General features: G+C 36.7%; 2 protein-coding genes and 1 non-coding gene across 5 annotated transcripts; 2 read left to right on the top strand and 1 right to left on the bottom strand.

Moving 5' to 3' along the window:
* Nucleotides 1–1,775: 1,775 nt before the first annotated feature.
* On the bottom strand, nt 1,776–2,498 carry LOC111777161 (protein MKS1-like). The gene has a single exon (XM_023656627.1). The coding sequence runs from the start codon at nt 2,400–2,402 to the stop codon at nt 1,776–1,778; it is 627 nt and encodes a 208-aa protein (XP_023512395.1). The 5' UTR covers nt 2,403–2,498.
* A 3,594-nt stretch (nt 2,499–6,092) lies between these two features.
* Nucleotides 6,093–9,932, top strand: LOC111777127 (probable Histone-lysine N-methyltransferase ATXR5). Of its 3 annotated transcripts, XM_023656586.1 has the most exons (7): nt 6,093–6,640; nt 6,763–6,843; nt 8,476–8,702; nt 8,805–8,905; nt 8,988–9,200; nt 9,437–9,565; nt 9,714–9,932. In XM_023656586.1, exons 1-7 carry the CDS (start codon nt 6,280–6,282, stop codon nt 9,805–9,807), a joined length of 1,206 nt encoding a protein of 401 aa, XP_023512354.1. In that variant the 5' UTR covers nt 6,093–6,279; the 3' UTR covers nt 9,808–9,932. The 3 variants fall into 3 exon arrangements, with proteins under 3 accessions (XP_023512354.1, XP_023512355.1, XP_023512356.1); XM_023656587.1 differs by having other exon boundaries at nt 9,437–9,807; XM_023656588.1 differs by lacking the exon at nt 9,714–9,932 and having other exon boundaries at nt 9,442–9,531.
* A 5,357-nt stretch (nt 9,933–15,289) lies between these two features.
* On the top strand, nt 15,290–15,362 carry TRNAR-UCU. The gene has a single exon. It is a non-coding gene; the product is annotated as a tRNA-Arg (tRNA).
* The last annotated feature ends 5,908 nt before the right edge of the window (nt 15,363–21,270 follow it).

Genomic DNA, 21,270 nt, shown 5'->3' on the forward strand with positions numbered 1-21,270 from the left:
GTCTAAGGTTAACAAGATAGTTATCCAATTAAAAATTGATAACGACTTATACCGAAAACCTTTTCATCTCTGTGTGGGCTGATAATTCTTGAACTCTATGGATACGTTTGTTTTACGACGGAAAGAACGCATGAACCAACTCAACTTATTAAGTTATTTATATATTCGAACCCAACTAATGAATTCTTTTCATACGCTACGTACTAACAAATCAATATGGGAAACTATTTTTGAAAGGTTTTCCAGTCTCTTTGGTAGTGTTTCATGTTTTGGTAAGAAGGTTTCGTTAACAACTACTAGAGAATTCCATTAGAAGGTAGTAGACTACACGTTTTAGTCCTCATAATGCATAGAGATAATGACATCCTCGTTTTCTATCTCATCAACAATGTTTCCATTGAGCGTATCTTCATCTGTTGGCAAGGGATTAGGGTACTCAGATCTACTTGGATTTTCAAAATGTTATATATTTACTATTAGTTCTTGATTATAGGTCATGATGGCCGAGTGTTCTAAGGTGTCAGACTCAAGTTCTAGTCCTTGTGAGAGGGTATAGGTTCAAATCCCACTTTTGGCCCGTTATGTATAGTCATCATTCTCACGGTTTTAAAACGGGGTTTTTACACCCTTTTAAAAAATGACTATGGAGAGGTTCACTCTTAGAATGCTTCGTTCCCGTCTCCAACTGATGTGGGATCTCACAATCACCCCATTCGGAGCTCAGCTTTCTCACTAGCACACCACTCAGTGCCTAGCTCTGATACTCACGGTTTTAAAACGCGTCTACTAGGGAGAGGTTTCCACACCCTTATCAACAACCGAGGTGAAATCTCACACTAGGGGTGTTCATACGAAGCAATAACCCAACCAACCTGAAGTACCCAGCTCAAATTATAAAAGTTGAGTTGGATTAAAATAAATTTCTCGTTCCGATTGAACTACAAATTTCAATCGACTCGTGAGTTGATAGGTTTTTTTTGTTGAGCCAACCCGACCAACCAAAAAAGAGGGTTTCAACCCTACTCTACTTTTAAGATTATTATAAAAATTAACAATATTTGATATTTAAACTCGATGAGAACCCAACCGACAACCCATGGTTACTCTATTCGAGTTGCTTGGTCACCAATCCAACTAACCCAAAATTTCAAGTGAATAAAAAAAAAAAAAAAAAATCAACTCAACTTCATCGATACACATCCCTACCAAAAACATTCATCGGATCACGTAATAAAAAAGATATTTTATAAGAGTTTAGTAGGACGTAGGACGTTACGTTAGCGATATTGTAATTTGAAAATAAAGACATCATAAAACTAATTAAATATCATGCATGTCGAAAAGTCAACAATTCTACACATAAAAGACCAATATTTTAGACCAAATTAATTTTTTTTTTTAAAAAAAAAAATCTAATTCATATAGCAATTAACAAATAGTCAACCTTGGATCCCATTCCCTAATTAATATCATAATATATATATATATATATATATATATATATATATAAATTAAATAATTAGAAATTTTAATTTATCTCTTTAATACTACAATTAGAAATACCAAATATAAATGAGGTGTTAAAAATGGTATTTATTTATTAAAAAAAAACAAAAATTACATTTTTTAAGGTAATTTAACGAATTGGCAAAAAGGAAAAATGTCGTGAAAAAAAAAAAAAAAAAAAAAAAANAAAAAAAAAAAAAAAAAAAAAAAAAAAAAAAAAAAAAAAAAAAAAAAAAAAAAAAAAAAAAAAAAAAAAAAAAAAAACTTAGCTAGAAATCAAAGAGATTGTTGAAAAGATTTGGTGAAGAAATTGGGGAAAACAGAGCAGAAGGGCTTGGCCAATGAGGGCTCAGCTCCTGAATTAACGAATACGACAAATTTTGAAGCTCAGTCGCCGGCGAGAAAAACCCTGTCGGAATCGGAGCAAGACTCGCCGGAGCCGGAGATAGGATTCCAGGGGTTTGCCATAACTCCACCGAAATCTCCCCCAAATCCATCATCTCGCTAACGTCGATTTCTCTTTCTCTTTCCGGTCGGGGACTGGCTTTCTCGATTGCGGCCAGCCTCGCCGCTGGGGAGAGATCGCCGTCGGGGGCGGCGGCGCCGGAGGAAGAGAGTCCAGTGAGTCGTTGGACGACGGACATGAAGTTGTTCTCTGGGACGTGGATGACTTTAGGGGAGATGTCGTAGATGATGAGTGGCTGAGGCCATTGGGTGGCGCCGGCGCCGGGTGGGAGAGGTGGGCGTCCGGCTGGGGGAATCGGTTGAGGGTGTGGCGGCGGCTTCTTGATTTTGCGGGAATCTTGACTGACGCGGAGTTGCGGCGGACGGGGACCCTGTAGCTGGATCTCCTTCTTTCTGGGGCTGCCGCCGGCGGGATATCCCGGCGGGTTCATGGCAGATCTGGCGGAGGCGAATCGGAAATTGATCGGAGAAAATCGGGAATTTCGGTCAATTTTGGGGCTGTTTTGTATTGAATAATTGGAGGATAGTTGAGGAATATCGTTGGGGGAATTAAATAATATTTTTATTTTTGGTTTTTTTATATTTATATTTTTGTGACAAAAATATTGTTTGTTTGACTTTCTATTTGTTGACTTCATAAATGCCAAGGAAACTGTATTAGGTGGAAACTCCCTACCAAAATTAATTTTTTATTTTCCCCATTGACTCTAATTTTATTTTTTTAAAGTCTCTCTCGCTCGGGCTAACCCAAAATTTTAAATTTTGAATTGGTTCGATTGGTGAATTGAACCATTGAAATAGGGTTCCGAGTTGTTGGGTTGTATTTTTTTTATTATTTTAAAAAATATATTTTTATTTACCGTGCATGTTACATTAATATCTGAATCTCATAAAACTTAAATATTAAATAGAAATCAGATATTACTAACATCGGTTAAGGTAGGGTAGGGTTTGGGTTGTAACTTTATTTTCGAGTTGGTCGAGTTGACTTGACCAAAATAATGTCAACCCACGAACCAACATGAATATAAAGTCCCCCTTAATCGAAGCTCGTCTCGTTTCTCTGGAGCACTCGAACAAAGTACACTCTTTATTCGACACTTTAGTCATTTTTTTTACTACACCTTCGAAGCTCACAATCTTTGTTTGATATTTGAGGATTCTATTTTCATGACTATGTTTAGGGCATGATTCTGATACCAAATTTGGAATCACGACTCTCCACAATGGTATGATATTGTCCACTTTGAGCATAAACTCTCACAAGAAGAATACACCTCCTTGTAGTTTAATCCATGTTCTTGAGTATATCCTCGAACCACCAATCATGCTTTATGCTTCTTGACATCTCCTTTCTCGTCACACTTCGTTTCGAAGATCTATGTTAAATACCATGTTCTGTTTCTTTCTAAAGCTTCAATTTTTTCTTTCACGTCTCTCCTCCAAATTTGATTCCTTTATGCTTCTTCATAGCGGACGTGATCATCTCCACTACTAAAAGTAAGGTATAGTTCACACTAAAAGTAAAGGTCGTCATCTTCTTCAACATTGGCCTCATTATCATTTCAAACTAATTCAACGACACCCTTTTGTTGAGGTGAATACGAGGTTGTAAGTTGCATTCTTATCCCATTTTTAGCACCAAAAATTAAAAGTTCCCCCCCACGATAAGAGGTTGTAAGTCTCTCTCGTCTCACGTGTAACGTGTAGTGTCTCAAATTCCTTCCTCAATGCCTGTAATTGAGCTCACATTCAACCTTGATATTTATTCTTATAGAGTTCCATACATGGTCTGTAATAGCCCAAAAATGAATAGGTAAATAAACAAATAAAAATTAATACTTCACTGTCTATATTTCCTCGATAATCCCTCCTGTCATACATTTTCCGGATAATCTCTCCTCAACCCACCTCACATTTACAGATGAATGAAACTGAAATGAAAAATGACATATTTTTTTGAGAAAACAGAAATGCCTCGCATCATATTTATAGGAGATGGATTTACAGGAGATGAAGAAGATTTATATGGGAGAGAGATTTGAGATTTCCAGTTATATCTCAGATCTTCTTTTATTTTATCCAATTATTTAGTAATTTACATGTTAGAAAGATAGTCCGGATAAAAACCAATTGAATTGAAAATGTAGCAAACAAAAATAAAAAGAAAGGTTTAAGCAGTATCAGAATTCCTTCTTTGCAAAAATAATTACAGACAGAAAACAAAAAGGTTCCCATTTAGTTTTACCTGCAGGGATACTATCATTTTGTTTTACATAATGCTGTCGTGGAGGTTACTAGTTCTAACAGGTGTCTGGCCTAAGGAGCTCCCAGAATATGCTCGTCCGACAAGAAAAGTGGCCCAACAGTGTGTGAACTGACTGGTGAGTCCATACTCGCACGTATGGGCTGTGTGTAGAGTATATGGTATACATCCAAGTTACCCATTAGGATAGTACTGTAGGAAAATAGATTGAACGGATAGGTCCCGTCATTGCATTCACATGTTCTTGTATTTAACCATCAGTAGTGAGGTCACTTACTGAGTATTTCTTTAAATACTCAAGCCATCTGCTACTACATTTTTCAGGTTAAGGCAAGACATTCCTGTATGGCTGACGACGGCATTGCAATTCGAGATCATGACACATGCAGGGTAGTGGTATTTAGTTTCGTAGACTTAGGCTAGAATATGATGTTTTTAATTTAAATGTTTATTTACTTTATTTAGCCTTTTGTTGTGTCGTTTTAAGGGTGTTTTTGAAACTCGCAAGTCCATTGCTGTGTTTTAAGAGAAAGGTTATGTTTTATGGAATTTAAATGAAGTCTTCCGCATTCAATGTTTATGGTACGTATACAGTAGCGACTTTAAATTAAGTAGAAAATTTCGAGTCGTTACATCGTTGGATGTGTCTCTCTTGAGAACCGTTTCAAGAATGGAACGATTCAATGCCTGAAAAAGATAATTCTTTGTTTCCATGTCCGTAAGCTTTTGTTCATCAAGTTGATGCTGCTACATATCTGTTAATGTCGTTTTTAAAGGTGCAACTGAGGTTCTTATTTCCACCAAACTCTAATATTCTATTGATTGTCGAAAATTTTCCATCAGCATTGCCTAGTGAACTTAGTAACTATCGAATTTCGGAATTAAAAGTTGCACAAGCATATTTTTTTTATTGCCATCGCTCTTTAGGCTTTATCGAGCCTATGATACGCTCTCATACCAAAATGTCATAATAGAAAATAGTTGCTTATAAATTACTTGGCTGATATTCAACAACTGTCAATTAAATATAAGAAACACACGTCCTGTAAAACCAGAAGACTTATTCTAATGAATTATTCAAAATTATCTGATAAATTTAATTTTTGAAAAATAAAAAAAATTCAGTTTAGTGAGTGAGTTGATATTTTTTAGTTAGGTCAACCCAACCAACACGAAAATAAAATTACAACCGAACCCAAAACTTAAGAATATTTCACGTTCATAACGGATGCGTTGTAACTCGTAAATGTTTGATATTTGAATTTTTTGAAATTTTATTTATTAATGCAATATGTACGTAAGTATGGTTTTTTAAATAATTAAAAAAAAAACAAAGAACCCACAACCTAACCGAACTTGAAAATAGATAGTTGGGTTGGGTCGTAGGCTTTACTCGAGTTATTTCAGGTTGGTTGGGTTGACACAATCTAACCGAGCTTAGAAATAGAGGGTTGAATTGGGTCGTAAACTCTACTCGAGTTAGTTGACACAACCTAACCGAACTTAGAAATAGAGGGTTAAATTGGGTCGTAAACTCCACCCGAGTTATTTCAGGTGGGTAGGTTGACACAACCTAACCGAACTTGAAAATAGAAGATTGAGTTGGATAGAAAACTCTACTCGACTTATTTCAAGCAGGTTGAGTTGACGTAATTTAACGGAACTTAAAAATAGAGAGTTGAGTTGGGTTGAGTCGGGTTGAGTCGGGTCGTAAACTCTACTCGAATTGTTTCAAGTTGGTTGAGTCGAACCGGAATAAGGCCGGGTTGTTGATTTGGGCATCAAATTCCGTGCGCACCACAAGGCGTATAATAGAGCAATCCAATGGAAGTGTTCCACCTCAGCGCAACGTTGCGGGCACTCCCCTTTCGCCGTAGAGGCCATTTCGGGAAGACAGAGAGCTAACAAATTCCGCCATTATCGTCTTCCTCCATGCACCTCTCTGCACACCCACACCAGAGCTCCCTACACCAATCCGTTCTCCTCCCTTCCACCTTTTATCCTCTCCCAATTCTGCCTATTGTGAATCTCTCCTCTTCCTCATGACTCCGGCTTTCTCCTCCTCCTCCGCCACCGCCGCCTCCTCCCAGCGCCTTATCCGCTGCAGCGCCTCGCTCCGTCGGACACACGCTCCGCACCGACCTTCATCCACATCCCCTCCGCCGAGGAAGCTGAAGCCAATGGCGGAGGTAATGGCCAAGGCCAAGCATGTGGTTCTCGAACGGGACGATTACGATGACGTCAGGTGCGAGGAATGTGGCTCCGGCGACCGGGATGATGAGCTGCTGTTGTGCGACAAATGCGACAAGGGGTTTCATATGAAATGTGTTAGTCCGATCGTCGTTAGGGTCCCGATTGGATCCTGGCTTTGCCCCAAATGCTGTGGCCAAAGAAGAGTAAGAAGTAAGGATGCTCACGAATTCGTTGATTCTCCCATTTTCTGTGAATTTCTTGGAGTTTGTAATTTTCGGAATGTCATTGTGTTGTTCCGATTCCTTTCATCATTCTTTTTGTTTCGCTTGTAGGCTTTTCTCAGAAGAAGATTATCGATTTTTTCAGAATTCAGAAATGTAATGACGAAGAAGCCCCATATCTGTCTGCTCAAGGTAAATTCTTCACTACAGTATTCAAAATTGATATCATATTATGTCTGCCTCATAATCTTGGTCATGATCGTGGCCCTTCTGGTATTCATTCTTATATTTTATGCTATTGTCCTCAGAAAATGCTTTAGAATTTCAAGCATTTATATAACATAGTGGAACTACTGGCAAATGAGTTTTTATTTTCAATAATGTGGGCCAATGTTATGATATGCTTTATACAAATCTGCTTAATTATCATACTTGATGTATACATTATTCCTTCTCAACCAATTTTAGCTGTTTAGTTTACTGCTACAGATGTGATTCTTGAAGTGAAATTCTATGATATCCTGATGAAATCGAAAGAGAAGAAAAACCATCTCATATTTTTCCTTATACTTCATTAAATGATCGAGTTGTGAGGCATATAAATTCTTAGTGGACATCAATGAGCCTTTACCTATCAAGGAGTTAACATAATTCTTGTGGTTTCTTGAAATCTAGTTGCTTGATAAGGATACATGCTAAATGTTTATGCTTTATAAGATGTGTGTGGGAGCTAGCATTTCAGATAAGATAATTACGGAAAGTACAAATAAAATCTTATGATATATATTTGGGATGTCATACTCATATCATATATTTGACAACCATGCTTGATTTTGTAAGAACATTTATAGATATTACTGAGCATATATGTGACAACATACTGTAACAATCCAAGCCGCTAGCAAATATTGTTTTATTTGGGTTTTCCTTTTCAGGCTTCCCCTCAAGGTTTTTAAAACGCATCTACTAGGAAGGAGGTTTCCACACCCTTATAAAGAATATTTCGTTCTCCTCCCCAACCGATGTGGGATCTCACAATCCACTTCCCTTTAGAGCCTAACATTCTCGTTGACACTCGTTCCCCTCGCCAATCAATATGGGACTCCCCCAATCCACCCCCTTCGAGGCCCAGCGTCCTAGCTGGCACATTGTCTCGTGTCCACCCCTCTTCGGGGCTTAGCCTCCTCGTTGACACATTACCCTGTGTTTGGCTCTCTTACCATTTATAACAACTCAAGCTCACCGCTAGCAGATATTGTCCTCCTTGGGCTTCTCCTTTCGAGCTTCCCCTCAAGGTTGACGCATCTGCTAGAGAGAGGTTTCCACACCCTTATAAAGAATATTTCGTTCTCCTCCCCAACCGAGGTGGGATCTCACACATATCTTATGAGATATGTTTAGGCATTACAGTTTCAACCAAAAAGTCAGAGATTTGAATCCTACTCTCATGTATTGTCAAACTAAAAAAAAAATTCCTGAATTATTTGTAATTTCACTAATCTCCAACGATTTTTTTCTTTTTTATGAAGACCATTTGACAGCAGTAAATCATCTAGAGGTTTTCTCTTGAAACTTCTCTATACCAAATGTGTTCTTGAGGTGATCATTTCATCTTGGTATTCTATGAGATTTTCTGGATTTGAGACCATTTGGCATTAAAATTTAGTTCTTCTATGTTCTCTGCTGAAACTTTTCTATACTATAGGTGTTTGTTCCTGAACTGATCAGTTCATGTTGGACGATTTTCTTTTAATATTCCTTGCATCAAAAGTTATTCATGGATTCATAGTTTTAATATTATACAAATGGCATTATGAACTGAAGCTATAAAGCGTAGGAGACGATTACGGCCATTGGTGTGGCAGAAGAAAAGGAGAAGATTACTACCATTTCGTCCAAGTGAAGATCCTGATCGCAGATTGAAACAGATGGGTTCACTTGCTACTGCTTTAACAACATTGAAAATGGAGTTTAGTGATGGTTTGACTTACGTGCCGGGCATGGCATCAAGATCTGCTAACCAGGCAGAGTTTGAAGATGGTGGAATGCAGGTTTAAAAACTTGGAACCATTTGAAAACATTTTCTAGTTGGAATCTTTTTTGTTGTTAATAGTGGAATGGTCATAGATTATGTTACCTGCCTTCTATTTTAGGTTCTTTCCAAAGAGGATACTGAGACCTTGGAACTCTGCAGAGCCATGAGCAGAAGAGGCGAATGCCCTCCCCTTTTGGTTGTTTTTGATTCATGTGAAGGGTAACTTTATCTTTAACTATTTGACCATATTGCAATTTGCTTCCAACATCTATATTAAGTCCACACATAATTTATGATGTAGTTTTACGGTAGAAGCGGATGATCAAATTAAGGATATGACGTTTATTGCCGAATATACTGGTGATGTGGATTATCTTAAAAACCGTGAACACGATGATTGTGATAGTATGATGACCCTTCTTTCAGCAAAAGATCCATCTAGGAGTCTTGTCATCTGCCCCGACAGACGTGGAAACATCGCTCGGTTTATTAATGGAATAAATAATCATTCTCCGTAAGTTGGCGAAGTCTATCACATTTTACAAATGTATCTAATTATTAAATCATATCAGCTTTGTCTACATGCACGTATCTAAGTAGTGCACCTCATGGCCATATTATGATAGCTAACTAAGAACTAGTTTCTTAAAACTTTAATCGTATGTTTAGTTTGTTTCCTCTTTTACTTTTTCTAATATTTGTGAGAATCAAATTCATGATGCTCAAAACATAAATTCCATTTTTGTGCAGAGAAGGTAAGAAGAAACAGAACTGTAAATGTGTGAGATACAATATTAACGGCGAATGCCGGGTCATTTTGGTTGCTATTCAGGATATTGCTAAAGGGGAGAGGCTTTATTATGACTACAATGGATATGAGTATGATTACCCTACTCATCATTTCGTTTGAGAATATCTTAGGATACTTCTAACAATTTTGGGATTTGATTTGTCCCATACAGTTTTTTCTCCATTTTCTTATGCTGAATCTTGTTGCTAAGTCAACAGTTTTTGCTGATTCTATCAGAGTAATTTGTGTTACATTTCCTCGGCTGAGAACAGGAGGGAGGGAGGGACGGACGGTGGGGGTAGGGATGTCGATTTTTCCCGAGTTTTGGTAGTGTAGAACAAAACTCAGGGGTCCTAGAAGTTCATCTGTTAGGTATGTGTTGTAATACAATTCTCAGAGAGTACTTTCAATTTTCAGTAAAAGTAATACTTACTCCTTTGCTAATTTTCTCATTAAGTTTCTTTTGTTCATTAAGTTATGTTTTCTTAATCTTCTTATCATTCATCCTCATTTCCTATCATTCATCCTCATAGGTCATTACATAGAAATTCAATATTCTGCCATGTATTTTTTGTGAGATCCCCATTATTGGGAGGAGAATGAAACATTCTTTATAAGAGTGTGAAAATCTCTTCCTAGCAGACGCGTTTTAAAAACCTTGAGGGGAATCTCGAAAAGGAAAACCTAAAGAGGACAATATTTGCTAGCGGTGGGCTTGGGCTGTTATAAATGGTATTAGAGCCAAACACCAGACACCAGGCAGTGTGCCTGCGAGGACGCTGGGGGCTCCCAAGGAGGTGGATTGTAAGATCCCACATTGGTTGGAGAAGGGAACGAAGATTTTTCTTATAAGGGTGTTGAAACCTCTCCCTAGTAGATAAGCCCAAAGACACAATATTTGTTAGTGATAGGCTTGGGCTGTTACAAATGGTATCAGAACCAGGCACCTGACAGTGTACCAGCGAGAACGCTGGGGCTCCCAAGGGTGTGGAAACCTCTCTCTAATAGATGTTTTTTGAAAACCTTGAGAGGAAGCCCGAAAGGGAAAGCCCAAAGAAGATAATATCTGTTAACGGTGGGCTTAGGCCGTTGTCTAAAATTGTGTAAACGGTTCAGTCAAATAAGTGGAAATGAAATAGGGGAAAAGGAAAGAAAAAGATACCATTGACTAGTTTACTCTCTGTTAGTGAATTCCATCACTGAAAGTGATCACATTTGAATCTTCCTATTGATACATCAAAGTCTTGTGACCATTTTTAGATTAGACTGAGGGTTGCTTCAGATATTGTGACAGTTTACAAATTGGAAAAAATCTGAAAGTCAAGTTGGCTATAAAGGAGCTTTCAAAGATTAATCTTATTCTTATCTTGAAAGGGAGACCAATTACATCTCCAACGACAGTTGTATAAAGGACGGGTAGGTGAAGGTGGGCGGTTGTAGCAGCCCAAGTCTACCGCTAGCCGATATTAGCTGATGTGAGATTTCACAATCCACCTCCCTCCAGGGCCTAGCGTCTTCGTTTCCCTCTCCAATCGATGTGGGATCTCACCGTAGTGGCCGCTAATAGTGGCCATGGTGAGAATGAAAGGTAAGAGAATGAGATGTGTATTGAAAGTACTTTGATAATTTTTTATAAACGCAGTGTAGAGGTAATAGTTTGAATTTCCTATCTCCTCGAGTCGAGAGGTGTTCCAAATTATAATGATTTTTCAATATGCATTCATTGATAATCTTGTTGGTAATTTGAATTTGATTGCAGCCATTTTGTTCGACCCAACAATGATAATTCCCTAAATGGATTGGAGCTGTCGTACAATTCTGAGTGTACGTTCGAACAGAAAACTGGTGAAAATAAAATGAAAAACATAAATTTTCGATACAAATAATTAGTTAAATTATAAACTTTAATGATAATGTTAAACAAACGATATCATAGGCTTTCTATAGAAATTTTGAAATGGTGGTTGACGATGTTATTGAAAGTCGATAATGCTATGGAAAAAGTCGAAAAATCAAGTATTTAAATATCATAGCATTTTTTAAATTTATTATAGTATTAAAAAACGCTGCTAAAAAACATTTCATATAATTTTATATATATTAGATAGTTAATTTTTTCAATAAGTCTTTTGAACTTCTTGAACGTACATAATACGTCTCCTTTTTCTCAGATCATGTACACCCACATATTTGTTACTAGTCATTGATGATGGAGTGATTGAGCCATATAAATATGCATGAAACAGTTGCAGTGGTCGCTCAGCATGTAAACTAGTTCGAGTTGGGAACAACAATCTTGCTCGTTTAGAGACTAGGCAACTTTCACATAGCTAGTTTGGGTGTATGATTTTGGATAGCCCTATAGCCATCTTCTTCTCTCTCGTCATTTTAAGCGTCTGAAAGTTCACATGCCCAAGTCTTGCATGTCATAGCGAAGCTAGGTCTACGAGTGCCATCAATAGAGAGGTGGGCTGGTTGGTCTCCAATAATATCTTGTATGGTCGGTTATGCGACCGTTTTACCTTCATCAATAAGGCTCCGTTTTTGTTAAACATCTTGAGGAACGAGCTAGCTAACTCCATTTTGCTTCCTTCTTCCGTAATCTGACCAAGATTAATAATATTACTCTTCAAGTATGGGTTATAAATACCTTGATCAGTAGACGCTAATTGCCATTCTTGCATTGGAACAAGATGGATCCTTTGCCTTGGATCGGTACAATTGATCCATCGCCAAACTTCACGTTTCCAATGAGCTATTCATCAAGCTCCTTGAATTTTGTTTGATTTTTTGTCATGTGGTTGCTTGCTCCATTGTCTAGGTACCACATGTTGGTCTCCACACGGTCTTCTTCTTTTGTGAGAAGGTTAGCCATAACCATTTCTTTGTTGAGCATCAATAGGTTGGACATTTTCTTGGCCAACATCAGTGTGAGCTCTTCATCTTGCGTGAGTGTGAGGTTTGCCTCTTCATCGCACTTCTTCTTGCGGCACTCTACCACATAGTGCCCGTATTTTTCATAAAAGTAACACGTTATCATACTCTTGTCCTTCAAAGGGTTGGCTTTGTCATGAACTTGTGAGATATTGTCACGAACTCCTCTGCCACCACGTCCGCAGCCACGACCTCAACTTCCCTTGTTGTGGCCGCCAAGACCATTCATACCGGAAAAGGAAGAATCGGTCGTATCTTTCCTTTTCGCCCATGCGAGCCACCCCTCATGTGCAGTCAGAGATGTTTCTCCTCCTCTCTATCATTGTAGCCACGAAGTCTCAACTCATGGACCTTAAGACGACCAACAACTTCCTCAACCGACATGTTATTAAGGTCATCGGATTGCTCAATATAGGTAACAATCTGAACAAATCTCGGAGGGACAGCTCGGAAGAACTTCTGAACAACAGAGATCTCCTCCACCTTGTCGCCTAACGAATAGATGTTGCAGACGATCATCGTCAACTTCATGGAAAAGTCGTCTATTGACTCACCGCCCTTCATGCAGATAACCATGAACTCACATTTTAAGGTTGGTCTACATATTTGCTTCTTTGACACATTTCACCCGCATGTTGTGTTTCCTGCGTCTCCTACGCTACCTTTATCAAGTCTTTCTCTGCCAACATGAGAAAGACGTCCTTTGCCATCGCTTAGTAGATGGCTGCAAGAGCCATCCTGCTCTTACGCTCCTCAACGTTGCCATGTTTGATGACGTTCCACACGCCTTGTGCCTGTAAGTTAGCATCTTTATCAACTATGCTGCGTAGTTACTCTTTGTGAGTAATAGGTATTGGAGTGTTACACTCCCCTCCTTTCTGCTCTTTATCGTTGTCATATCTCTTCCAACGACTTTGTGTGATGACAACATTTGTTTTAGCATCTTGGCTCTAATACCAAATGTTAGATATGACCAACAATCGAAATATACCGAAACAAATAAAAGAAGCAAAAAGAACAACTTTAAGGGGAGAGTTTCTTAGAACAAAAAAACTTTAAACACTTATGCTTTTCAATTCTCTTTGTTTCTGATCCGTATTTAGAGTGGAAAAAACACTAACAAGTTTCCTAAACTTTCTCAAGTTAAAAGTCACTCACAATCTTCCTAATTATCTCACGAAATTTGGTCCACAATTTGAAAACTACTGACAATTCTTCTAAATTTCTTCGTAAGTTAGTAACTTGTTCTACTAAGTCAAGTTTATTGGGCTCACACATATACAGTTCTTAGTACATGACACTGAAATCAATGAACTAAGAAAAAAATGTTGTGACTTCATCAAACTTATCATCTCAACCAAGGAGGTCTTGAGGAATACCACTAAGACGTAAGAAAAAATGGACACTGAACTTGTCATCTCAACTAAAGAGGCCTAGAGGCAAGCCTAAAAAGAAACAACAATCCAATGATAACAAGGGTGACAATTACCAACTTGTTCATGCTCGCTCTATCGAATACCCAATTGGTTCATCCAACTTGCTTGAGACGGATGATATCCCAAAAAAAATTATGAAGAACTTGTATTGATAGAAAGCAAAATTGAAAGACCGAATAGTACCTTGCAAAAAATTTCTACATGATGAAATCGTACTTAGAAGACTTAGAAGAGAAGAGTCGAAGAAATTGCCGGTTGCAAAGTTAAAATTTCTTTGGAAGAAGACGGGGTGGATTAGATACAAAGATTGACAATAGAGAGAAATGGGTAAATATTCTCACCAAAGCCCTAGTATATATTAAATTTTCAGAGATTCAGAAGTTGTTCGGAGTGAAGAATCTCGAGTAAAGTCAAGCTTACGGAAAGATTATGAGTCAATAAGCTTGACTTGAGCTTGACTTATATTTGAGTTCGTTTTTTTTGGACAACTCGAGGAAGTTTAGGAAAATAGTCATAAGATGTAAGATTTATTCAACTTATTAAAGTTTCTTCCATTCCAACACAAAAGAATGAACATAAAAGCTTGTAATTTTGTTGCGGAATTAACTGTGATGCATATAAACTATATCAAATTTTCTAATCGATCATAAGATGAAATGTACGTAAAACGTATTTGCTCAGTATGTAACCATCTTTATCAACTACAACTAATGTTGTAACAATGACGAGTCAGACCAAGTTCAGAAGATATATTTCATAAGCGAAACAACATGAAAATACGAACACAAATTTGCCCAACTAAAGTTGCAAATCATTGCTCATGTTTATCACAAGGAAAAAAAAAACGCGTTAAACAACACAAATTTCGTGTCTAACAACTTCTTTGTATGACACTTGATGATTGGCATGGCTCTGATATCAAAGATAGGATCAATGAACCTCCACATGAACAACACAAATTAAGTTGTTCTTTATGAAACGTTTTTAGAATAGAAGCCAAGAGAAAATAGTGTATCCTTTGTTAGATTTAAAATCTCGTAACGAATTGGTTAGGTTCTATTGAGGCCATGATCCCTGATAAAATAAGAGTTCGAATTTAAGACTATAAACGTCATGAGTTAAGTGAGATCTGTTGTTTCTTTTTAAGAGTAATTCATTTTTGTTGTAATCAATATTCTAACCCTCTTGCTTAAATTATTGATATATTTTTCATCAAATTCTCTCTCGATTTTGAATAAATTATTATTTTCAAGGGTGTTCTTATCACATCTTTAGAGTTCTTGTAACGAAGTTAACGAGGAGTAGGTACACCTTGTTGATATAAGTAATAACTTTAATTTTTAAAGTATTGCTCAATTATCCTATCTTCATAATCACTCTCACTCGAAAGTAGCTTCGGTTTGTTTGTGTAGCTACCATTTATTCAAGCATCATGGAGGGCAAGCGCTCATGGCCTAATGGATAAGGCGTCTGACTTCTAATCAGACGATTGTGGGTTTGAGTCCCTCTGAGCGTGGTTTGTCTTGTGGTATACTTCTCCCTACCCAATAGTGCCTTTGTCGTCGCCTTTTGCTTACATTCTCATATAACACCAGTCTCTCTACCCCATTTTCTAAAACTTTCTTTAACTAGGGTTAGAGCCCCGAGCATACATTTCTCAAATCTTGCTTTCAAAACTCTCTTCCGAAATCTCTCTTGCCCCATTTTCTAAAACTTTCTTTAACTAGGGTTAGACCCCATTTTCTAAAACTTTCTTTAACTAGGTTAGGCCCCATTTTCTAAAACTTTCTTTAACTAGGTTAGGCCCCATTTTCTAAAACTTTCTTTAACTAGGGTTAGGCCCCATTTTCTAAAACTTTCTTTAACTAGGGTTAGAGCCTCGAGCATACGTTTCTCAAATCTTTCTTTCAAAACTCTCTTCCGAAATCTCTCTGCCCCATTTTCTAAAACTTTCTTTAACTAAGGTTAGAGCCTCGAGCATACGTTTCTCAAATCTTGCTTTCAAAACTCTCTTCCGAAATCTCTCTACCCCATTTTCTAAAACTTTCTTTAACTAGGGTTAGAGCCTCGAGCATACGTCGCTTGGTCGTAGGCGACACAAGAACGAATAAACCTTTTCAAAACTCTCTTCCGAAATCTCTCTGCCCCATTTTCTAAAACTTTATTCGTGAACCAGGATCAGAGCCTCGAGCATATGTCGTTTAGTCGTAGGCGACACAAGAATAAATAAACTTACCTCACTTGTTGCACAATCGATATAAGTTTTGGATATTAAAATTTTTTATTAACGAATCTTTTAAAAAGAGATAATCCTCAATAATCCTCAACACCCATCAATTTTCTTAGGTAGTATATTTCCATTTATATTTTACATTAAAACTATAAATAAAATAAAATAAAGGAACTCAAACATAAAATAATAATATAAAAGTAATTTAAAAGGAAGGTTTTTCATTAATTTATTACCAAAAAAAAAAGAACATAAAAGTGTAAGGGTCGGGTGGGCAAAGAGCGCGTGCGCCAACAATTGTTTTTTTTTTTTTAAATAAACCAAAATTTTGCTTTGTCTTTATATATATATATATATATATATATATATATATATATATATATAATTAATATTGTATATAGAATAAAAAAAATGAGGGGTCTCGGACTTTAAGTCTATCCGCCCCTACATCTAAGTCAACACTAAATCAGTGGTGACCTAAAAATGTGTACGAGCTGATTTGGTTCGATAATAGGTATGAATATAAATGAAAAGTATTTAACATATTGTATTGCAAGAGACGATTTGCAAAGTTTAATATTAAAAAGTACTTTCGTGTTGAAATCAATGATACCCGACACAAACTGGCTNGAAATCTCTCTACCCCATTTTCTAAAACTTTCTTTAACTAGGGTTAGAGCCTCGAGCATACGTCGCTTGGTCGTAGGCGACACAAGAACGAATAAACCTTTTCAAAACTCTCTTCCGAAATCTCTCTGCCCCATTTTCTAAAACTTTATTCGTGAACCAGGATCAGAGCCTCGAGCATATGTCGTTTAGTCGTAGGCGACACAAGAATAAATAAACTTACCTCACTTGTTGCACAATCGATATAAGTTTTGGATATTAAAATTTTTTATTAACGAATCTTTTAAAAAGAGATAATCCTCAATAATCCTCAACACCCATCAATTTTCTTAGGTAGTATATTTCCATTTATATTTTACATTAAAACTATAAATAAAATAAAATAAAGGAACTCAAACATAAAATAATAATATAAAAGTAANCTACTAGTTGAAGTGGGAGAGCATTCGAAAGCTACAAAGTCATAAAAGAGGTCGTTCTGGGACGTCAATTCGTATTTAGATTTTGGGTTTTTTGTAATTTGTTTGTAAATGTATCCCAAACCCGTTTCCCGTTTGTAATAAACTTGAATACACTAGCCTATAATTAGATTTCGTTACTCAATGTCTTTTCAATTAACATTCACTGAGCTAACTCTCGAATCCTTTTGAAAATTTAACTCATAATGAAATTACTAAATAAATGTTTCATTGAAAATTAACTCACGAGCATAAATGAACGAAGATAGAAATAAAAACNCGTTTCTCAAATCTTGCTTTCAAAACTCTCTTCCGAAATCTCTCTACCCCATTTTCTAAAACTTTCTTTAACTAGGGTTAGAGCCTCGAGCATACGTCGCTTGGTCGTAGGCGACACAAGAACGAATAAACCTTTTCAAAACTCTCTTCCGAAATCTCTCTGCCCCATTTTCTAAAACTTTATTCGTGAACCAGGATCAGAGCCTCGAGCATATGTCGTTTAGTCGTAGGCGACACAAGAATAAATAAACTTACCTCACTTGTTGCACAATCGATATAAGTTTTGGATATTAAAATTTTTTATTAACGAATCTTTTAAAAAGAGATAATCCTCAATAATCCTCAACACCCATCAATTTTCTTAGGTAGTATATTTCCATTTATATTTTACATTAAAACTATAAATAAAATAAAATAAAGGAACTCAAACATAAAATAATAATATAAAAGTAATTTAAAAGGAAGGTTTTTCATTAATTTATTACCAAAAAAAAAAGAACATAAAAGTGTAAGGGTCGGGTGGGCAAAGAGCGCGTGCGCCAACAATTGTNATTGAAAATTAACTCACGAGCATAAATGAACGAAGATAGAAATAAAAACAATAGAAAAAATAACAAAGCATGCCCGTTCCAAAACCCATGTTTTCATCTTAGATAAGTCTTTTATTATTTCATGTTGTGTCAATACGGGGTGTATGATCCGTCACCANAGGTATGAATATAAATGAAAAGTATTTAACATATTGTATTGCAAGAGACGATTTGCAAAGTTTAATATTAAAAAGTACTTTCGTGTTGAAATCAATGATACCCGACACAAACTGGCTACTAGTTGAAGTGGGAGAGCATTCGAAAGCTACAAAGTCACAAAAGAGGTCGTTCTAGGACGTCAATTCGTATTTAGATTTTGGGTTTTTTGTAATTTGTTTGTAAATGTATCCCAGACCCGTTTCCCGTTTCTCGTTTGTAATAAACTTGAATACACTAGCCTATAATTAGATTTCGTTACTCAATGTCTTTTCAATTAACATTCACTGAGCTAACTCTCGAATCCTTTTGAAAATTTAACTCATAATGAAATTACTAAATAAATGTTTCATTGAAAATTAACTCACGAGCATAAATGAACGAAGATAGAAATAAAAACAATAGAAAAAATAACAAAGCATGCCCGTTCCAAAACCCATGTTTTCATCTTAGATAAGTCTTTTATTATTTCATGTTGTGTCAATACGGGGTGTATGATCCGTCACCAAAATTATGTCTACACCCACTAAGGCTATGCCCAAATTGTACTATGGAAGATGTGACTAGTTGTCAATTCTTTATACTCGGGTTATATGCTATTAAAGTCATTGTTGTTATCTACTCGCTTTTATCTTATAACATTGTTTTCTCAAAATTCTTTTCAACATATTTTATCACTCACGTTTTCTAAATATTTCTCTCAAACATGACCCGAGGCTCGAGCATACGTTGATATTGTCCGCGAAGTGTGAATTTCACACGACTAACTTGTTTGCTGGGTTAGAACAAGTGTTGCATAATCGTTGTCGTGCGGCCATAAGAGTATCATCACAATATCATAACATCATCATAACACATCATAATATCACATAAACATATATAACAAGTCTTACGACAGNTTCTTTATACTCGGGTTATATGCTATTAAAGTCATTGTTGTTATCTACTCGCTTTTATCTTATAACATTGTTTTCTCAAAATTCTTTTCAACATATTTTATCACTCACGTTTTCTAAATATTTCTCTCAAACATGACCCGAGGCTCGAGCATACGTTGATATTGTCCGCGAAGTGTGAATTTCACACGACTAACTTGTTTGCTGGGTTAGAACAAGTGTTGTATAATCGTTGTCTTGCGGCCATAAGAGTATCATCACAACATCATAACATCATCATAGCACATCATAATATCACATAAACATATATAACAAGTCTTTCGACCGAGTAAATAGTAAGATCACTTACTTGTTTGGCCTAGACCAAAGTTACTAATTCTTCTTGGTACTACCCTGTATTTATGTCCACGTCCCAACATAACAAACACCAAAGCCTTGTTTGTTCGCTCAGTCATTTGTCTCTAAACTCTAGCTCCCTCCATTGTTACGCCTTAACCATAGCTACATTCTCGTGTTTATAAACTAACTCAACAATGTATCATTGCCATAGAGACATGATTTGTAACGAGACGAAAGGGTCGCATTTTCGATCGATCATGAAGATGCAGATTTTGAAGATTATTCTAGTTTCCTGAACTGGGGCATAATCTCGAAAAAAAAAAAAGACACAATAATAATAACTACATGGTTAACTCAACCCCTCTTCTCGTGAGACTATTAAACTACTAGAAACAAAAACACTTGCGAGTTTCAAAATTATACTTTTGATATCGAATTTTTAAAAAGAAAAACGTTCAAGTACTAATTAAAGAACAAAGATTGGATTGTTTCGTTTGAATTAAGGTCTAAAATAAGAGAATAATTAGAAGATGGGTATGGGCAACAACAATTGGAAGTGATGAATACACAAATGGATGAGCACTTCATGTGGTGAGTAGCATTTGTAAGTGTCATTGTCTTTTGATAGTGCTTGTCTAATGGATGTAGTACCAACATTATGATTTCTTTCCACCACTCCCTATGTTCAACCAATCTTATTTATTATATCTTTCATTTTCATACCCATCATGAGCATACACAATTATTATGTATGTGCATGATTAAAGTAATGTTATGTTTGTACGTAGATATATTTAAAAACTCTAAAGCTCTACCGCTCGTTCCTGTCTTCTTCTCAGTTTTATAGCTCAATTATCATCTGAATGAGTATAAAAACACTCGGTAAGTAGCATGCTTGCAGGTTCTAAGATTATACTTGACAACTAAGCATGTCTCTAATTATTACTTAAGTTTTCTCATACCTGAATGCTGTAAAGCTAAATCATAAGTTTGTTTAGACTAGTGCTTAGGTCATACTAATTGTGAGATCTCACATCAGTTGGAGAGGGGAACGAAAAATTATTTATAAGGGTGTGGAAACATTTCCCTAGCAGACGCGTTTTAAAAACTTTAAGGGGAAATTCGAAAGAGAAAGCTCAAAGAGGACAATATTTGCTAGCGGTAGAATTGGGCGGTTACAAATGGTATCAGAGTTAGACATCAGACAATGTGCTGGGAGTGGACACCAGGCAGTGTGTTAGCGAGGATGTTGGGCCCTGAAGGGTGTGGATTGTGAGATTCCACATTGACTGGAGAGAGGAACAAGTGCTAGCGAGGACAGTGGGCCCTGAAGAAGGGTGCATTGTGAGATCCCACATCAATTGGAGAGATAAACGAGTGTCAACGTGGACACTTGCCCTCGAAGGGGGTAGATTGTAAGATCCCACATTGATTGGAGAGGGGAACGATTGCTAGCAAGGATGCTTGGCCTTCAAGGGTGTAGATTGTGAGATCCCACATCGATTGGAGAGGGGAACGATGCTAGCAAGGACGCTTGGCATTGAAGGAGGTAAATTGTGAGATCCCACGTCGATTGGAGAGGAAAACGAGTGCTAGCGAGAATGCTTGGCCCCGAAGGGGGATGGATTGTGAGATCTCACATTGGTTGGAGAAGAGAACGATGAATTCTTTATAAGGGTGTGGAAACCTCTCCCTAGCATACACGTTTTAAAGATCTTGAGAGAAAATCTGACGCGTTTTAAACTCCCAAAAGAAAAGCTCAAAAAAGACAATATTTGCTAGCAGTGTACACTAATGTTAATCACTTAACATAATGAGCCTCCTACTAAATAGCATAGCTAATCTCTTA

The sequence above is a fragment of the Cucurbita pepo genome, chromosome LG16 (genome assembly GCF_002806865.2).
Source record: "Cucurbita pepo subsp. pepo cultivar mu-cu-16 chromosome LG16, ASM280686v2, whole genome shotgun sequence".
NCBI classification, from domain to species: Eukaryota; Viridiplantae; Streptophyta; class Magnoliopsida; order Cucurbitales; family Cucurbitaceae; genus Cucurbita; species Cucurbita pepo.

Coding starts and splice junctions, on each gene's coding strand:
- LOC111777161 (XM_023656627.1), bottom strand. CDS start 2,402: ATGAACCCGCCGGGATATCCCGCCGGCGGCAGCCCCAGAAAGAAGGAG.
- LOC111777127 (XM_023656586.1), top strand. CDS start 6,280: ATGACTCCGGCTTTCTCCTCCTCCTCCGCCACCGCCGCCTCCTCCCAG. Junction 6,641..6,762: donor TGGCCAAAGAAGAGTAAGAA/GTAAGGATGCTC, acceptor TTTCGCTTGTAG/GCTTTTCTCAGAAGAAGATT. Junction 8,906..8,987: donor GTTTTTGATTCATGTGAAGG/GTAACTTTATCT, acceptor TTTATGATGTAG/TTTTACGGTAGAAGCGGATG.